General features: G+C 35.1%; 1 protein-coding gene across 3 annotated transcripts in view; it reads right to left on the bottom strand.

Moving 5' to 3' along the window:
• The window catches only part of AGO3 (argonaute RISC catalytic component 3), a 111314-nt gene that overhangs the window by 62733 nt on the left and 32043 nt on the right, over positions 1 to 16538 (bottom strand). For 2 of the 3 annotated variants that reach the window (XM_080653238.1, XM_080653237.1), the window contains 2 exons: positions 11843 to 12051; positions 10429 to 10565 (listed from right to left, as the gene is read on the bottom strand). In XM_080653238.1, coding sequence (XP_080509364.1) covers positions 10429 to 10565; positions 11843 to 12051 — 346 coding nt within the window. The remainder of the gene's footprint in view (positions 1 to 10428; positions 10566 to 11842; positions 12052 to 16538) is intronic. The other variant, XM_080653239.1, reaches the window with a different exon arrangement.

Raw genomic sequence — 16538 nt, 5'->3', positions numbered from 1 at the left:
GATTAATATAGCCAAGTTTATCTGTATTTTCTATTATGATTTATAAATTTATATTTTGATGTTAGAGACAGACTTTACAAAGTTTCCATATAAACACACGTGGTTTATTTTTAGGCTCTATATTCTACTTCATTAATTTATCTGTCTCTGCACTTAAAAGCAGTATGTTATAATTGTTATAGTTTTAAAATAAGGAGGGCAATTCCTTCCGCTTTATTTTTTTTAGAAATTATACTGGCTTTTAATTCGATCTTGATCGTATTTTTCAAAGTACAATATAAAGATTCTCACAAATGCTTTAAATATCATTAAGGAAAGATAAATAGGGGTAATGTGATTATCACATTGGTTTCCTTATATTAAACTGGTCACAAAAGTAAAATAAAATTATACTGGCTTTTCCTGGTCATTAATTTTTTCATATAAACCCCCCCCCCCCACTACCACAAATTATGCAGTCGAGTTTCCCACATTTGGGGAAATCGCAGGGGTCAACACATCTGGAGTGCTATAGATAAGGCTCGCCCTGGGAAAACCACCTTCTTGATCATGGTCTCTCTCCTGCTAGGTAAGTATCATATAAATCTTAACATTAACTTTTCAAGAAATCCCTATTGGGATTTTAATTAAAATTGTATTTATAGATTAATTGTGGGAGAACTAACATATCAAATTGAGTCTTCTCAATAAGCTACCTTTCATTCATTTAGTATTTCTCTTATGTCTTTGAATAAAATTTTTTATTTCTGTGTACCTCCTTTTCAATCCAAATTCTTGATCTCATCACATTTGTTAGTGCTCAGTTAAGACATCATTTACTTCTACAAACATTTTTTTTCTAATTTTCCAGGCTTATTTGGATGCTCCTCCTCTATGCTCTTGGTTTTATTTACTCTTTGCTTAATATGACCAAGAACTGTGCTAGGCCTGGAGGTTACATACATTGGTGAAAAAGATTAGCTTCAAAACGCTTTAATTCTAATAGGAGACACAGAACAATAAAACTCGTCATTCAGGGTGACACATGCTATTACAGGGCAAATACACTGTGCTATGGGAATACATAAGAGAAATACCTAACTCAGACTTGGGGGGGTGAAGGGTGTCAAATACTGCTTCTTAAGGAAGTAACATGTAGACTGAAACCTGTAAGAAGAACAGAAGTTAGCAAACACAATAGTTACTAAATATCATAGTACTGACATCCTCGTCTTACTCTTGATTTTGTTGGAAAAGCTTCCACTGCTTAACTGTGAATTCATCTACTCTGAATGTTTTTTCTCTTGAAACCACTTTTTTGGCTCTCATACTGCCTGTGGGAAATGTTAATTGGTCACTGGTCCTTCTTCCTTCCTTAAATGCCAGTATTCTCCATAGCATTATCCTTCTCATATATTTTTAATCTAAATACTATCCTTAAGAAGTTTTTCCATTTCTACAATTCAAGTATGGATTTATATACTGAGGAGTCCAAAATTTTATTTTTAACTCCTACCACTACAGATTTTCATACCTGCATTTCCAACTACATACTAAATTTCTTTATCCATATGTCTCAAAGAATCCTCACGCTTTAGATATATAAACAATTTATCTATTTTTATACATGGTGTACACTGCCAACTAACCAGCAACAGCAGATCTATCTCCCATATTCAGTTGACAGCATAACCATTGATACCTGGTATGAATGAGTCACTATTATGAAAGTACGTTGGCGAGTATGCCCTTTTTAAAAGCTAGTTTATAACACAGCACAGATAATGAGCCTGAGATTTGGGAACATAAAAGCTGTTTAAAAGGTTGAATAATCACAGGATTTTGCAGGCAAGGCATGTTTTTTTCCCCAATGTGTCAATTTGGCTAAACTAGTTGCCAGTTATTCAATCAAACACTAATCTAGCTGTTGCTGTGAAGATATATTACAGATGTAATTAAAGTCCATAATCAGTTGATATTAAGGAGATTATCCTGGAATAATATAGGTGGGCCTCATTCAGTCAGTTGAAAGGCCTTAGAAGCAGGCTTGAGGTTTCTCCCAGAGAGAGAAAAGAAATTCTATCTATGGATAGCAGCTTCAGCCCATGCCCATGAGATGCAACCTGCCCTTCCTGACAGCTTACCCTAAGGATTTCAGACTTACCTAGTGTAAGCCGAATCTCTCTCCATATATATCTCCTACTGGTTCTGCTTCTCTAGTTGAACCTAACTAATAAACCAGGCTAGAGGTTTATTTCCAAAAACAATTCCTTAAAGAAGCTAATAAACCCCTCTGGTCTATTCATTTCCAATCAGTTCCATGTGCCAGTAACTATACCCAAGTTTTTTTCTGGACATGGTTCTTAAACCTCTTTTTTTTTTTTTTTTTTTTTTAAACTTAATTCTTGTAATATGTTCCTTCCTCTCCATCCCACATTAGACCATCACCATCTCTTACCTGAACTAGTGATTGAAAAAGCCTCCTAACTGGCTTCTCAGATTAGCTTTTTCTCCTCTATCTATTCTCCACACTGCTGCCAGAGGTCTCTTTCTGGAAAACAAATATGATCATGTCACTATCCTTCTTAAATACCTTTGAAGTCTTCCTACCTACAGGAGAGAGGTAAATTTGTTTACTGATTCATTAATTCTGTTTTTAACTCTTATTTCCTTATTTCCTTATATTTTTCTTTGCATTTATTTTTCTGTTATTTTTCTAACTTGTTGAGATGAATGGGTATGCCACTGCTACTTTTCTTCTTTTCTAATAACGTTTAAGGTTTTAAATTCTCTCTAACCATTGCTTTAGCTAATCATACCAGTATGTACATTTTCATTACCCTTCAGTTCCAAATATTTAAATATTTCATTGTGATTTCTTTGACCAATGGGTTATCTAGAGATTATTAATAATATCCAAAGTTGAACTTTAAGTTTCAGTAGGAAAATAGCATCAACTTATTTCCAGAATTCCCCACTTTCTTCAACAGAGCTACAAAGAGAATGTTAAAAAAAAGAAAAGAAAAAAAGTCTACATCTTTAGTGAACTTTTAAGACAATAAAAACCTGAAAATGCCAAATTATAAGTAAATATGGCCCCAAGTGCTTGCAAATATGGCCCCAAGAACCTATGCAAGAGAGGACAGGAAGTATGAAAGGAGTCTAGTGGGCAACCAGTAAATTTTAATTCCCAGAAAGAGAGTCCTATCCTAAATGGGAACTGTAATGTTTAGAACTGAAATTGAATGGGGGAAATCTCAGAAGGAGGTAGAGAAAGGAGGTGTAGAAAGTGTCATGAAACTAAGTGACAGATCTCAGACAGGACTACCCTTCTAAAAGCAAGGCATGCACTTTTCTTTTGTAACATCAAACTTACAAAAAGTTAAAAGAATAGTACAAAGACCTCCTGTACAACCTCCATAAATTCTCTTAATTGTTAACATTTGGGCAGGTACTTTAAAAAGCAGAAGTTGTATTAGTAGAAGCTAGTAAGGACCTAGTGGAACTCATGGCTGGCAATTCCTATCTTTTAAATGCCTAAATTACTGAGATGCAAAGGAAATGTGGTTATATTTTGAAGAAAGAATCCATCAGAGCAACAGGACAGAGGTCTTGAGCAGAGAAACCTAGAAAACTACCTTGCTCCTAATGTTCTATCCCCCCTTTCCCTCCCACTTAGTCTCTTCTAACAGGTGGCTTGGAAAAACTAGTATCATTTAAATGTGAATAACAAAAAAGTGATACGTTCCATACAAAAATACCAAAAGAAAGTGTAAAGAGGCAGCACAACATCCCTGATGAAGAAAATGCAACAGAAAATATCACCACAAAGTAGATGAAAATTAACTCAAAGATTTTTAATGCAGCTATGATGAAAGATCTCAGGGCAGAAATTTAAGAACTCAGGAGACAGCCAGTCAACAGGAGAAGATAAAATAAGCATTACAAACTCATGTAAGAAATGAAAGAAAAAAAAATTTTTTTAATTAAAAAGATGAAGACTAAACTACAACTAGTACATGGAAAAACTTACACCACAAAAGGCACAGTAAGGAGCAAATAGTACAGAACATTTTTAAAAGAAAATGATAGATTTTATTAAAAAAGATAAAAGACTTAAATTTACATTTTCAAAGGAAATCACATGTTTTAAAATAAAACTGACCCAAAACAGTCAATACTGAGAAATAATCTAATAAAACAATTATGAAAAATACTTATAAAAGGAAAAAAAATCAAGCTGACATCATACTTCTCTACTGAACATTCACTGTCAGAAGACAGTAGAAAAATACCTATAAGGTAACTCAAGAAAGTAAGAGTCAATAATTTTATGGCTAGCCAAGCAGTCCTTTAGGAATAGGCTATAGACAAAACGCAAAAACTCAGCTTTTATTCATATTAGCCCTTCTTGAAGAAACAACTTGAGGACACACTGCAACTAAGAGATGACAGGAAAAATGTCAGGAAAAGACTGGTAGTGACCAATATATTTAATTGTAGGTTTAAGATTAAAACAAATGGAAATACTTATGACAGAATGGAATGTAACGGTTACACAATCTAACACTATAGAAATCATAATACATACAAAAAACGAATGACAGGAGTAGAAAACATAAAAATAGAATAAACTCACTGATTGCACCTTATAGTAATAGATAGTCAAAGTTGAGAGTCAAGTAGTAAAAATGTAAAAAAAATTAATAGGTCCAGAGGCATGGATGCTTAGAACAGACTGACAGATCCAGACAGAAAGAGATTAACCAAACAATTTATATGCATATATTCATAGCCCATGGACACATACAATAGTGTGGTGAAGGCCTGGGGTGGGGAGGGGGTGGTTGGAGGGGGACAAAGAGGGAGAGGGATACTGGGGACACCTATAATACTGTCAACAATAAAAAAAAATTAAGTAAAATTATAATGAATAAAACAATGCTATAATGGCTAAAACTAGTTTGTAAAGGAGAGGGAGGAAAGAGAAGAAAATAAAGCTAATACAATTGTTACTCAATAAGGAAAACAAAAGACACTGCTTTAAAAAAGAAAGTTGAAGACCAGTTGAAACATAAAAAACATATTAAAACTAAAGGAAGTTGAATATTATATGAAGTTATAAGTATAAAGGTAATCACTTGTAGGGAAAAAAACCTTCTTAATTCAAAACTATAGTTAAAAAAGCACAAAATAGGCCACTTAGTTTAAAAAACATACATAATCAGAAAATATAACAAAATAATTTGACACAACTACTATGAAACATGTATGTTATTCCTATCTATCTGGCTCAACTGATCCATTAACAGAAAAAAAGCTTTGGACTGACCCCAGAGCAAAAAACCCCTGTATGCTGTTGTCAAGATGTATTTGTGATTCAAAAAATATTTAAAAATTTAAAAGAAATGAAAATTTAGGGCCTGGTCTAGTAGCTCAGTTGATTAGAGCATTGTCCGATAGGCTAAGGTTTTGGGTTCAATCTCTCGTCAGGGCACATACAAGAAGCAACCAATGAATGCATAAATAAGTGAAACAACAAATCTCTTTTTCTCTCTCTCCCCTCACTTCTTTCCCCCTTCCTAATCAATAAATAAAATAAATGAATGAACAGAATATGGTTCACAAAAACATAGATTATAATCCTTTATTTAGATAATGAAGACAGACTTTGGTCAAAAAGTACTAAAACAAGTCATTTTACCATTGTAAAAGATACAATTCACAATGAAGAAAACATGTATGTTTATGTTCCCTATAATACTAGTATACCAGCAACATTAAGAAAGGAGAAATGATAGCAGATTTTTTAAAAAAGAGCAGAAACACAATAATAAAAAATTTAAATTTATTTTTCCCAATCTGAGAGAACAAGTACACAAAAATAAATAAGGGAATAAATGATCTAAATAACAATCAAAATGGTAGTGCTGATGGATATTCATTTAACTCTACCCAAATAATTGAATATCCCTTCTTAAAAAAAATATACATATGTATTTTTACTGATTTCAGAGAGTGAAAGGATGAGGGAGACAGAAACATCAATGATGAGAGACAATCATTGATCGGCTGCCTCCTGCATGCCTCCCACTGGGGATCCAGCCAGTAACTCAGGCATGTGCCCTTGACCAGAATCAAACCCAGGACCCTTCAGTCTCCAGGCCAATGCTCTATCCACTGAGGCAAACTGGGTAGGGCAAATATTCTTTACTTTTACTTTTTAAATGTTCTTATGGATTTTAGAGAAAGAGGAAGGGAGAGAGAAACATTGACTGGCTGCCTCCTGCACATCCCCTACTGGAAATAGAGCCCACAACCTGGGCATGTGCCCTGACTGGGGAATCAAACCAGTGACCTTTTGGAGCATGGGATGATCCTTAACCAACTAACTGAGCCACTCCTGCCAGGGCTAATACCCAATTTTTAAATAGCTATTGAATTTTTATAAAAATTGACTACATATTAGGCTACAAAAAATACCTCAACAAATTCTAACATTAGAAATTACAAAACACATTCTCTGAGTAACACCACAATAAAATGAGAAATTTATAACAAAATCAGAAAATAAAGAGATCTTCAATCTGAAAATTTAATAAGTCTCTCAAAAAACATTTAGGTAATAGGGCAAATACAAATAAAATCTGTGGTGTTTGGAATATAGCTAAAACAGAGATCAGAAGAAAATTTATTATTTTATATACTTTTATCAATAAGAAAAAAATGGAAGTAAATGAGCTACTAATATAGCTCTAAAAGTTACAAAAATAACTAAATTAACTGAAGTAGAGGGAAAAAATATAAAGCTAAAAGCAGAAATTAAGAATGTTAAAAAAAAAGCCAGAAAGCTGAAAACAATTTTCCAGAGTTCTTGCTGGTGGGGGTAAAAAAAAAATCAATTGATTAAAATTACTACCTCTCCTAATCAAGAGTAAAATTAAGGACAAGGTACAAACATACAAAATAAGAAATGGGGAAAATAACAGAAATAGACAAAATTTCAAAAAATAGGAAACTAGCCCTAGCTGGTTTGGCTCAGTGGATAGAGCGTCGGCCCGTGGACTGAAGGGTCCAGGGTTCGATTCCGGTCAAGGGCATGTACCTTGGTTGCGGGCACATCCCCAGTAGGAGGTGTGCAGGAGGCAGCTGATCGATGTCTCTCTCTCATCGATGTTTCTAACTCTCTATCCCTCTCCCTTCCTCTCTGTAAAAAAGCAATAAAAAAAAAAAGGAAACTAATTAATAGGAAGCAACAGATCCTCCTATACATACATATATGTATGCATTATACTTAATGCAGAAACTTTGGAAGTATTCTTTCTAAAGTCAGGAATAAAAAGAGGATGCCCATTAATCACTAATGTTTAAATTGTCCTGTCTAAATATTTAGTCAGTGTAACCTGATGGAGAGGTATAAAAATCCAAAGGAAGAGTAAACCTATCACTATCTGCAGATGAAATGATGATAACCTAGAAACTAGGAAAGTCACTTAAAAAACTACTATAAACAATAATGGAATTCAGTAAGGCAGAGAGAAAGGTCAGTATATAGAACTTAAAAGCCTTCATTTATATAAACAATAACCAGTTAGAATCTATAAATTCATTTAGTAGCAAAAATAGGGGGGGGGGGACGTCCAGAAATATCAAGAAATGTGCAAATTTTATGTGAGAAAAACTTTAATACATCCTAAAGAAAACAAAAGTAATCTTGAACAAATGCAATGACATACTATTTTCTTTGACAGAAAGATTCAATATTTTAAATATACCAATTTGTCCTAACTTAATTTATAAATATGAGATCTCAATAAAAATAATAGCCCATCCTCCACTCTATTGGATCTAGACATGGTGTTTCTAAAGCTTATATGGTAATAAATAAAAATGGCCTAGAAAAACCTGAAAAAAAAATGAGACTAGTGCTATTAGATATTAAAAGTCATAAGAGAAATTATTGATCACTACTTTTAAGTGTTTGTCTACACACACACACACACACACACACACACACACACACACACAGGGATAAATTTCTATGTGGCAAAAAGCAAAAAAAAAAAACAAGACTGTAGCAAAGGCCAAAAGACAACAACAAAGAATACCATCTGTAATTCACATCTCAATTGAGAAAGCTCAGTAAATGAGGAGACCAAACATCCAACAGAAAAAAAAAGCGCAAAGGATACGAACAGTTAACAGAAAAAGAAAGGCGGCCCTTACATATGTGAAAATGTTCAAATGGAAAACAAACGCATATAGTGAAACTATGTCTTGTAAATCCTATTGACAAAAATCTAGTTTGACACCTGTAGAGGCAAAGGCATAAGGAAAAAGGTAGTCTCAATCACTTATGCAAAATAAGTATTTACAATCTTGGTAGAGGGCAATCTGGCAATAACAATGAAAATTACAAATACATTTGCCCTTGACTCATCAACCTCACTCCTGGAATCTATCTTAAAAAAAATCTATATGTATATATATGAAATGATGTTCTGAAATGGCATACAATTAAAGGGGACTCTTGAAATATATCCCCTCAATGACATATCTCCACAATGGCAGATGCAGCTGAAAATAATGAGGAAACTATGTACTGATCTAGAAAGAACCAAGGATCCTTGGAGGAATGGCTGATTCCAGGTATAGGGTAAGAAATATAAGATGAGCCTGGAACATCCTGCTGTGCTGGAAAGCTATCAAAGACTAATGAATTAGCAATAGGACATTATGATTTTCCACATAAGAATTCCATCTAATACAAAAGGAATAACAGAATTAGAAAAAATATAAGTTGACAGTGCCTAGTAAAATAAATAGTTCAGGTAACAATGATCAATGAATGGAATATTAGAAACTGAAAGGCTGATTGGGAAATTTTAATGGAGAGATCATGCCTATTGTGTCATTTAAAAAAAATGGGACCATTAAATACTGATACAATATGAAGCACTTATAAAAAAGTATTTTGAACCAGAATTGAATCAAGCCTCAAGGGCCAACTTTCATTTTAAGGAAATATAAAGGACAGAGGAACAAAGTAATCACACCACAAGAAAACAAAAGACAAATCCAGGTTTTTGGATATTCTATAGGACACCTGACAACAAGCCAATAGGAAAAAAAAAAAAAAAAAAAAAAAAAAAAACACCAAAAAAACCAACAGACAAAATAAAACAAGAGGGAAAGAAATGGGACTACTACATTTTTAAAAGGCACAGAAAAAACATCAATGAAAGAGAATCATTGATTGGCTGCCTCCTGCACGCCCCTTACTGGGCATCCGGCCCGAAACTCAGGCATGTGCCCTTGACTGGAATCGAACCATGACCTCCTCGTTCATGGGTCCAAGCTCAACCACTGAGCCATGCTGGCCAGGCTAGAAACTGTATATTTAATAATGAAAAATTGAAACATTGAGAAGATGGATGAAAAATAGCTCAGTCGCCCTAGCTGATTTGGTTCAGTGGATAGAGCATCAGCCTGCGGACTGAAGGGTCCCGGGTTCAATTCAGCCCGGATTGTGGGCTGGATCCCCAGTGTGGGGCATGCAGGAGGCAGCTGATCAGTGACTCTTTTTCATCACTGATGTTTCTATCTCTTTCTCCCTCTCTGAAATCAATAAAAATATATTTATAAATAAATAAAATGAATAGATAAGAAAGGCATAAAGCCTAATGTAATGTGTGAATCTTATTTGGATCCTGATTAGAACCAACTAACTATAAAAATATATTTGAAACAATCAGGGAAATCTGAGTCTAGACAGAGTATTAGAGGCCACAAATAAATTATTATTTTCAATTTTCTTATATATGATAATGGCATTGTGACTGTGTAAGAAAACATCCATGTTTTTAGAGATACATACTGAATTAGTAGGGACAAAATAAGAGTCTGGGATTTTACTTAAAAATACTACAGTAGAGGAAGGAATGGAGACAGTTTAAGCAAAGGTAGAAAAATACTGACAATTTGGATAATGACTATAAAGGTGGCAGTTTCTCATACTATTCTCTCTTCTTTTATATAAGTTCAAATATAGATAAAAAACACCTAAAATTAATGCAATTAGCACCACATTAAGCATCAGTAGTAGGCATAATGCCAGGGGTCACCATGACCAACAGTCTTCTCTTCCTGTAAAATATGTATTTCATAATGAAATACTGACTTAGATTTAAAAGGACAATAGAAGATTACTCAGATGATCATGTCAAAGCTTTTAAACTTGCTTTAGTAGCAAACCAGGACAAGTTCTGTGTAAAGGCTTTCTGAATGAAATGTAATATAAATATAAAGGTTTTCTATTTTGTCTTAATGTAAGTCCAAATATTACTAGTACATATAATTATACATAAAATGCACATAGACACATTAAACACACAAACAGGCCATACAGAAATCAATTATCCAATACAGAATATGGTTTTATTCCCTTACCATCAATATTAAGCATCATTTTCCACATGGCAGGACGAACAGATTGATGGAATCCAAACCATACCTCCCTGCCCCCTCCCAGAGGGTGGTCATATCCTTCTGGAGCCGAGAAAAATGAACGCCCCACAGGTGTATATCTACAAAAATTAAAATGGCATGTTCAATCCTTTCCTTCCTATATAATTATTTAAATATGCAGAACAAGTGAGTCTAGAGCACATAAATTATCATGCTTATCATTATGGATATATGAAACTAAACACTTTCCAAATTTGTAAAAGCAAAAAGCAGCTATTCTAATGGAAAAAAAAAATGTATCCTTCACTGCAATCCTGTATTGTTACAACTAATTTTAGTATGAATAAAAACAAATTTTATTTAAAGTACTTTCTTAAAAATAAATTTTAAAAGTTAACAGCTCCAATCTTAGAAAATGCTAAATAATTACTGATCAAAAAGCTATTTCTATAAACGTGTTTGTAAGACATAATATTTTTCTTTAAAAAGACACAAGCCTGCCCTAGCTGGCAGGGCTCAGTGGATAGAGCATCAGCCTACGGACTGAAGGGCCCTAGGTTTGATTCTGATCAAGGGCACATTCCTGGGTTGTGGGCTCGATCCCCAGTAGGGGGCGTGCAGGAGGCAGCCAATCAGTGATTCTCTCTCCTCATTGATATTTCTATCTCTCTCCCTCCTCTCTGAAATCAATAAAAATTAAAAAAACATGAAAAAAAAAAAAAAGACACAGCCTATCTGAACCTATATAAGCACAGGCACACAACATACCCATGTGAGATGCTAGTGTGATTAAAACAGCAATTTCAACACAATTTGATACTATTTTATAAACAATGAAATTACCTTTAAAACAAGATGATTTAACTATAGCATTATATCTGAAAATACATCAGTTGCTCAAGATTTATAGCTCTTAGGAGAAAGGGTTAGACATTTTTCTAAAAAATATCCATTAGAATAGCTAAACGAATAAGGTGCATTTACTTTCAAACGTCAGAGAATTTTCTGTAACTTATATCTATCAATGAACTTGTATGCATGCTATTCTTTTTTTTAATATATTTTTATTGACTTTAGAGAGGAAGGAAGAGGAAGAGATAGAAATATCAATGATGAGAGAGAATCACTGATCAGCTGCCTTCTGCATGCCCCCTACTGGGGATCGAGCCCACAACCCAGGCATGTGCCCTTGACCAGAATCGAACTCAGTACCCTTCTGTCTGCAGGCCGACATTCTATCCACTGAGCCAAACGAGGTAGGGCTGCATGCTATTTTTCAACTGAAATATTCAAAATATACAACATCTGAACATTAACCAAAGGAGGCCTGCATAACTCTTGGGAGGAAAGCCTTCATACTTAAAATCTAAAGATGAAAAAAGCCAGAAGCACCCACTTCATGGAGGGCAGATGTCGTAGCACCACATCAACGGCATGGACAGGATTAGTGCTGATTGGCTTGTCTAATTCCAGTGGCTCAGGCAAGGTCCGTCCTGTCAGTACTTCATGTAGTAGGTGCCAACTCACCCGAGAGACAAACTTGATTGACACCTTGAAAGGTCGATCTTTTCCACCTTCCCCAGGGAGAGTAACATCTAAATCTACCTGTTAATGAGAAAAAAAAGTTATCTGGTAAAAGTTGAAAAAGATAAATACAATTATTTTAAAGTTTAACTTATACAAATATTTAAGAGAAAACAAGGCAAATATAAAAAACACACCAATCTCAATGTTAAATAGTCTAACATTTATTTTTTTTTAATTTTTTTATTAAGGTATTATATGTGTACATATCTTACCATTGCCCCCCCAACCCCACTCCCATACATGCCCTCACCCCCCAATGTTTTGCATCCGTTGGTTACTCTTATATGCATGCATAGTCTAACATTTAAATGACAGTTATTTATGCCAGCATTATTTGTCATTAAAAAATACTGAAAATTGCCTAAATGTTATTAAAAAATGCAATTAGCACCACATTAAGCATCAGTAGTAGGCATAATGCCAGAATATCTCTTGGAATTGTTATGGAATAATTTCCAAGCTATACTGTTAAGTGAAAAAAAAAAGGCAAAGTACAGAAGATTACAAATAGTATGTCACCTTTTATGTGAGAAAAAAGGGGAAAATGGAAAAATCTTTTTGTATTTGCTTACTTATGCAAAAAGAAACACAAGAAGCACAAACCAGAAACAAAGAAATTGGTTACTTTAAAAGGATGGAAAGAAACAAACTGGGGAAAATAAGAAGGATTAACAATTCAGAGTGTATTTTTCAGTATGTTTTAACTTTTGGAAGCATGTTAAATAAAGTTCTATACATTAAAAATTAAATTAAATCAATTAAATTTTAACTAAAAATTAAATCAATAAGACTGGAAGGAAAAAACTAAACTAAATATAAACAAAACCAAATAAAACCAAATGCACTTCAAATGAATAATATAGCCATACCAAAAGAAAAAAACAAGAACGAAAACACTAATGCAAGTAACTCTTGAATATAGTATACTGACTATACTCTCAGTTGGGAGTGGGAAGGAGGGGTGAGTAGGAAAGAACTGCATACAAAATAAAACCATAAACTCTTATTAGCAGGTTTTTTTTTCCTGTAGTGGTATGGTATAGTAATTCTGAAACTATTTTACATGTACTGTAGGATTGAACAGATAAGTAAAAGTTGTGGTGTTTGGGGGAGCCAGGAGTTTAAAAAAGAAAGAAGATTCAAATATGCAATGTGGGGAGTAAAGGAAGATTTCTTAAGGGTAAAGTGGAACTGGAAAAATCAGTTTGAGCTCATGAGTTCCAATATACAGATTGTATGTATACAAGAAGTAGGACTTGCAGGATACCTAAGTTAGGTTTACTGTATGACATATAATATTGTCATTTTATTTATATACTAGAGGCCCAGTGCACGAAATTCATGCGGGGGTGGGGGAGGTTTGTGTCCCTCAGCCCAACCTGCACCCTCTCCAATCTGGGACCCCTCGAGGGATGTCTGACTGCCCGTTTAGGCCTGATCCCACAATCCAGGATTGCTGGCTCCCAACTGCTTGCCTGCCTGCCTGCCTGATTGCCCCTAACCGCTTCTGCATGCCAGCCTAATCAACCCCTAACCACTGGCCTGCCAGCCTGATCGACGCCTAACTGCTCCGATGCCAGCCTGATTGCCCCTAACTGCCCTCCCCTGCCAGCCTGGTCACCCCTAACTTCCCTCCCCTGCAGGCCTGGTTGCCCCTAACTGTCCTCCCCTGCAGGCCTGATTGCCCCCAACTGCCCTCCTCTGCTGGCCCAGTCACCCCTAACTTCCCTCCCTTGCCAGCCTGGTTGCCCCCAACTGCCCTCCCCTGCTGGCCATCTTGTGTCCACATGGGGGTGGCCATCTTGTGTGTGGGAGTGATAGTCAATTTGCATATTACCTCTTTATTATATAGATTATATAGGATTATTATATAGGATGTATATATGTACGTATTTGTAATTCCTACTTCTGTCCACTGAAAGGGCTTAGAAGCACATATAGCAATGAGTACACCCAGTTCCCATATTTTGATTTCTAAACTGCATTCCCCAACTAAAAGAAACAAGTATTCCTTTCGGAAATAGCAAGTTGCAGGATTTCTGCAGGGAAAAATTAAAAGAGCCTGGAACATCTTGTGCCACAAAGTAAGGAAGTACTCAAAAGTAAGAAAAGAAAAAGCTGATCATGTCAAAAGGACATAGAAACCAATTTGAGCTGTCAAATAAATAGAATAAATAAATAAGGGAAAAGAAAATGCTCTCCTGCCCTGGCCAGTGTTGCTCAGTTGGTTGTCCCAGTCACCAAAAGGTGGTGGTTCCGGTTAGGGCACATACCCAGGTTGTGGGCTCAATCCCTGGTTGGGGTGTGTATGGGAGGAAATTGATTGATGTTTCTCTCTCTGTCTCTCCTTTCCTCTCTCTAAAATCAATTAAGAAAAAAAAAAGAAAATGCTCTTCCTTGCTATAGAATATTACCTAATAAATGTAGAAGGAAATCATCATTGCTATATAGTAATAATCCTTCCAAGCAAGAATCATCAATTATTTAAAACTAGAGGCCCAATGCGCAAAAATTTGTGCAAGAGTAGGCCTTCCTTCCCCTGGCTTCCCTCAGGCATGCAGGACCCGGGCTGGCTTCCCTTGGGCTGCCCGCAGGCACCCGGGACCCAGGCTGGCTTCCCTCGCCCTGGCTTTGTCAGGAAGGACGTCTGGTCTAATTAGCATATTACCCTTTTATTATTATAGAAGTCTAATGAGAAACAAGATCCTTAAAAGTATCACCCATATCAGTATTAAAATCTTCTGTACATCAAAGAAAAAAAGCAACAAAGTGAAAAGGTAACCTATGGAATATTAAGAAATATTTGCAAATCATATATCTGATAAGAATACATAAAGAATAGCTAAAGCCCAGTCAGTGTGGCTCCATGGTTGAGTGTCAACCCATGAACCAGGAGCTTACAGTTCGATTCCCGGTCAGGGCACATGCCAGGGTTGCGGGCTTGATCCCCAGTGGGGGGCATGCAGGAGGTAGCCAATCAATGATTCTCTCTCAATCTCTCTCTCTCTCCCTTCCTCTCTGAAACCAATAAAAAAATATATATATATGAAAAAAAATAGCTAAAATTCAACAACAAACAACCCACTTAAAAAATGGGCAAAGAACTTTTTCCAAAGATACACAAATGGCCCATAAGCACATGAAAAGATGCTCAATTTCACTAATAATTAGGGATATACAAATCAAAACCACAATCAGATATGACTTCATACACATTAGGATGGCTATTATCAACAAAATAGAAAGTAAGTGTTGACAAGCGTGTAGATGATTTAGAACCCTTGTAAGTACTGTTGGTGGGAATGTAAAATGGTACAGTTGCTATGGAAAACAGTATGGTGGTTTCTCAAAACATTAAAAATATATTTACCATTTATATGATCCAGCAACTCCACTTTTGGGTATATGCACAATAGAACTGAAAGCAGGGATTAGAATAGATATTTGTACCCATATTTATAGCAGCATTATTTGCAATAGCCCAAAGGTGTCCATCAGTAGATGGATAAATAACAAAATGTATACACACATACAAACAAGAGGAAATATTATTCAGCTTTAAATAGAAAGGAAAATCCCTATACACGTGACAACAAAGATGAACCTTGATGACATTATGATAAATGAAATAAGCCAGTAACAAAAAGACAATGTATAATTCCACTTATATTAGGTACTGGGAATAGTCAAATTCATAGAGACACAAAGTAGAATGGTGGTTGCCAGGGGTTCAGGAGAGGGGAGATTGGGGAGTTAATGTTTAATGAGCATAGAGTTTCAGTTTTACAAGATGAAAAAAATTATGGAAATGGATGGTGGTGACAGTTGTTGAATGTATTTAATTCCATAGAATAATCCTTAAAAATAGCTCAGATGGTAAATTTTATGCTATGTGTATTTTACTTGAATTTTTTTAAAAACCATCTTGCTCTGGCTGGATGGAATGGCTCAGTTGTCCCATGTACCAAAAGGTCACCAGTTCAATTCCTGGTCAGGGCACACACATAAGTTGTGGGTTTGATCCCAAGTCGGGGTGCATATGGGAGCCAACTGATCGATGTTTTCTCTCACATCGATGTTTCTCTCTCTAAAATAAATAAAAACACTTAAAACAAAAAGTTATCTCCCAAGAGCAAAGAGAAAAAGAATAACTTAAGTTGACAAGAGAAACATGGCAGATAACAACATAACCAAGTGATCAAAGTCAACATCACCATTAATGGAACAAATACATACTATGTGCTTCTTGATATGATACACTGATAAGGAAAGAACACATATTAATTCCTGCCAAGAATGCTTAATCAGAATTTAATAAAGAGGAAGTATCAGACAATCTCAGATTGAGGGACAGTCTAAAAAATAACTTGCCTGCAACCTTCAACCATGTTAATGCCATTAAAGAAAGAAGGCAAGGCTGAAGAATTGTTCCAAAATAAAGAAAACTAAAGAGACATGATTATCTAATCTAAATATAAACATGAATCTGGACTCGATTCTCTATT

Source organism: Plecotus auritus (genome assembly GCF_963455305.1).
Source record: "Plecotus auritus genome assembly, chromosome: 2".
In the NCBI taxonomy this organism is placed as follows: domain Eukaryota; kingdom Metazoa; phylum Chordata; class Mammalia; order Chiroptera; family Vespertilionidae; genus Plecotus; species Plecotus auritus.
Note: the sequence above shows the minus strand (reverse complement) of the source record. Positions and strands in the feature narration are given on the sequence as shown.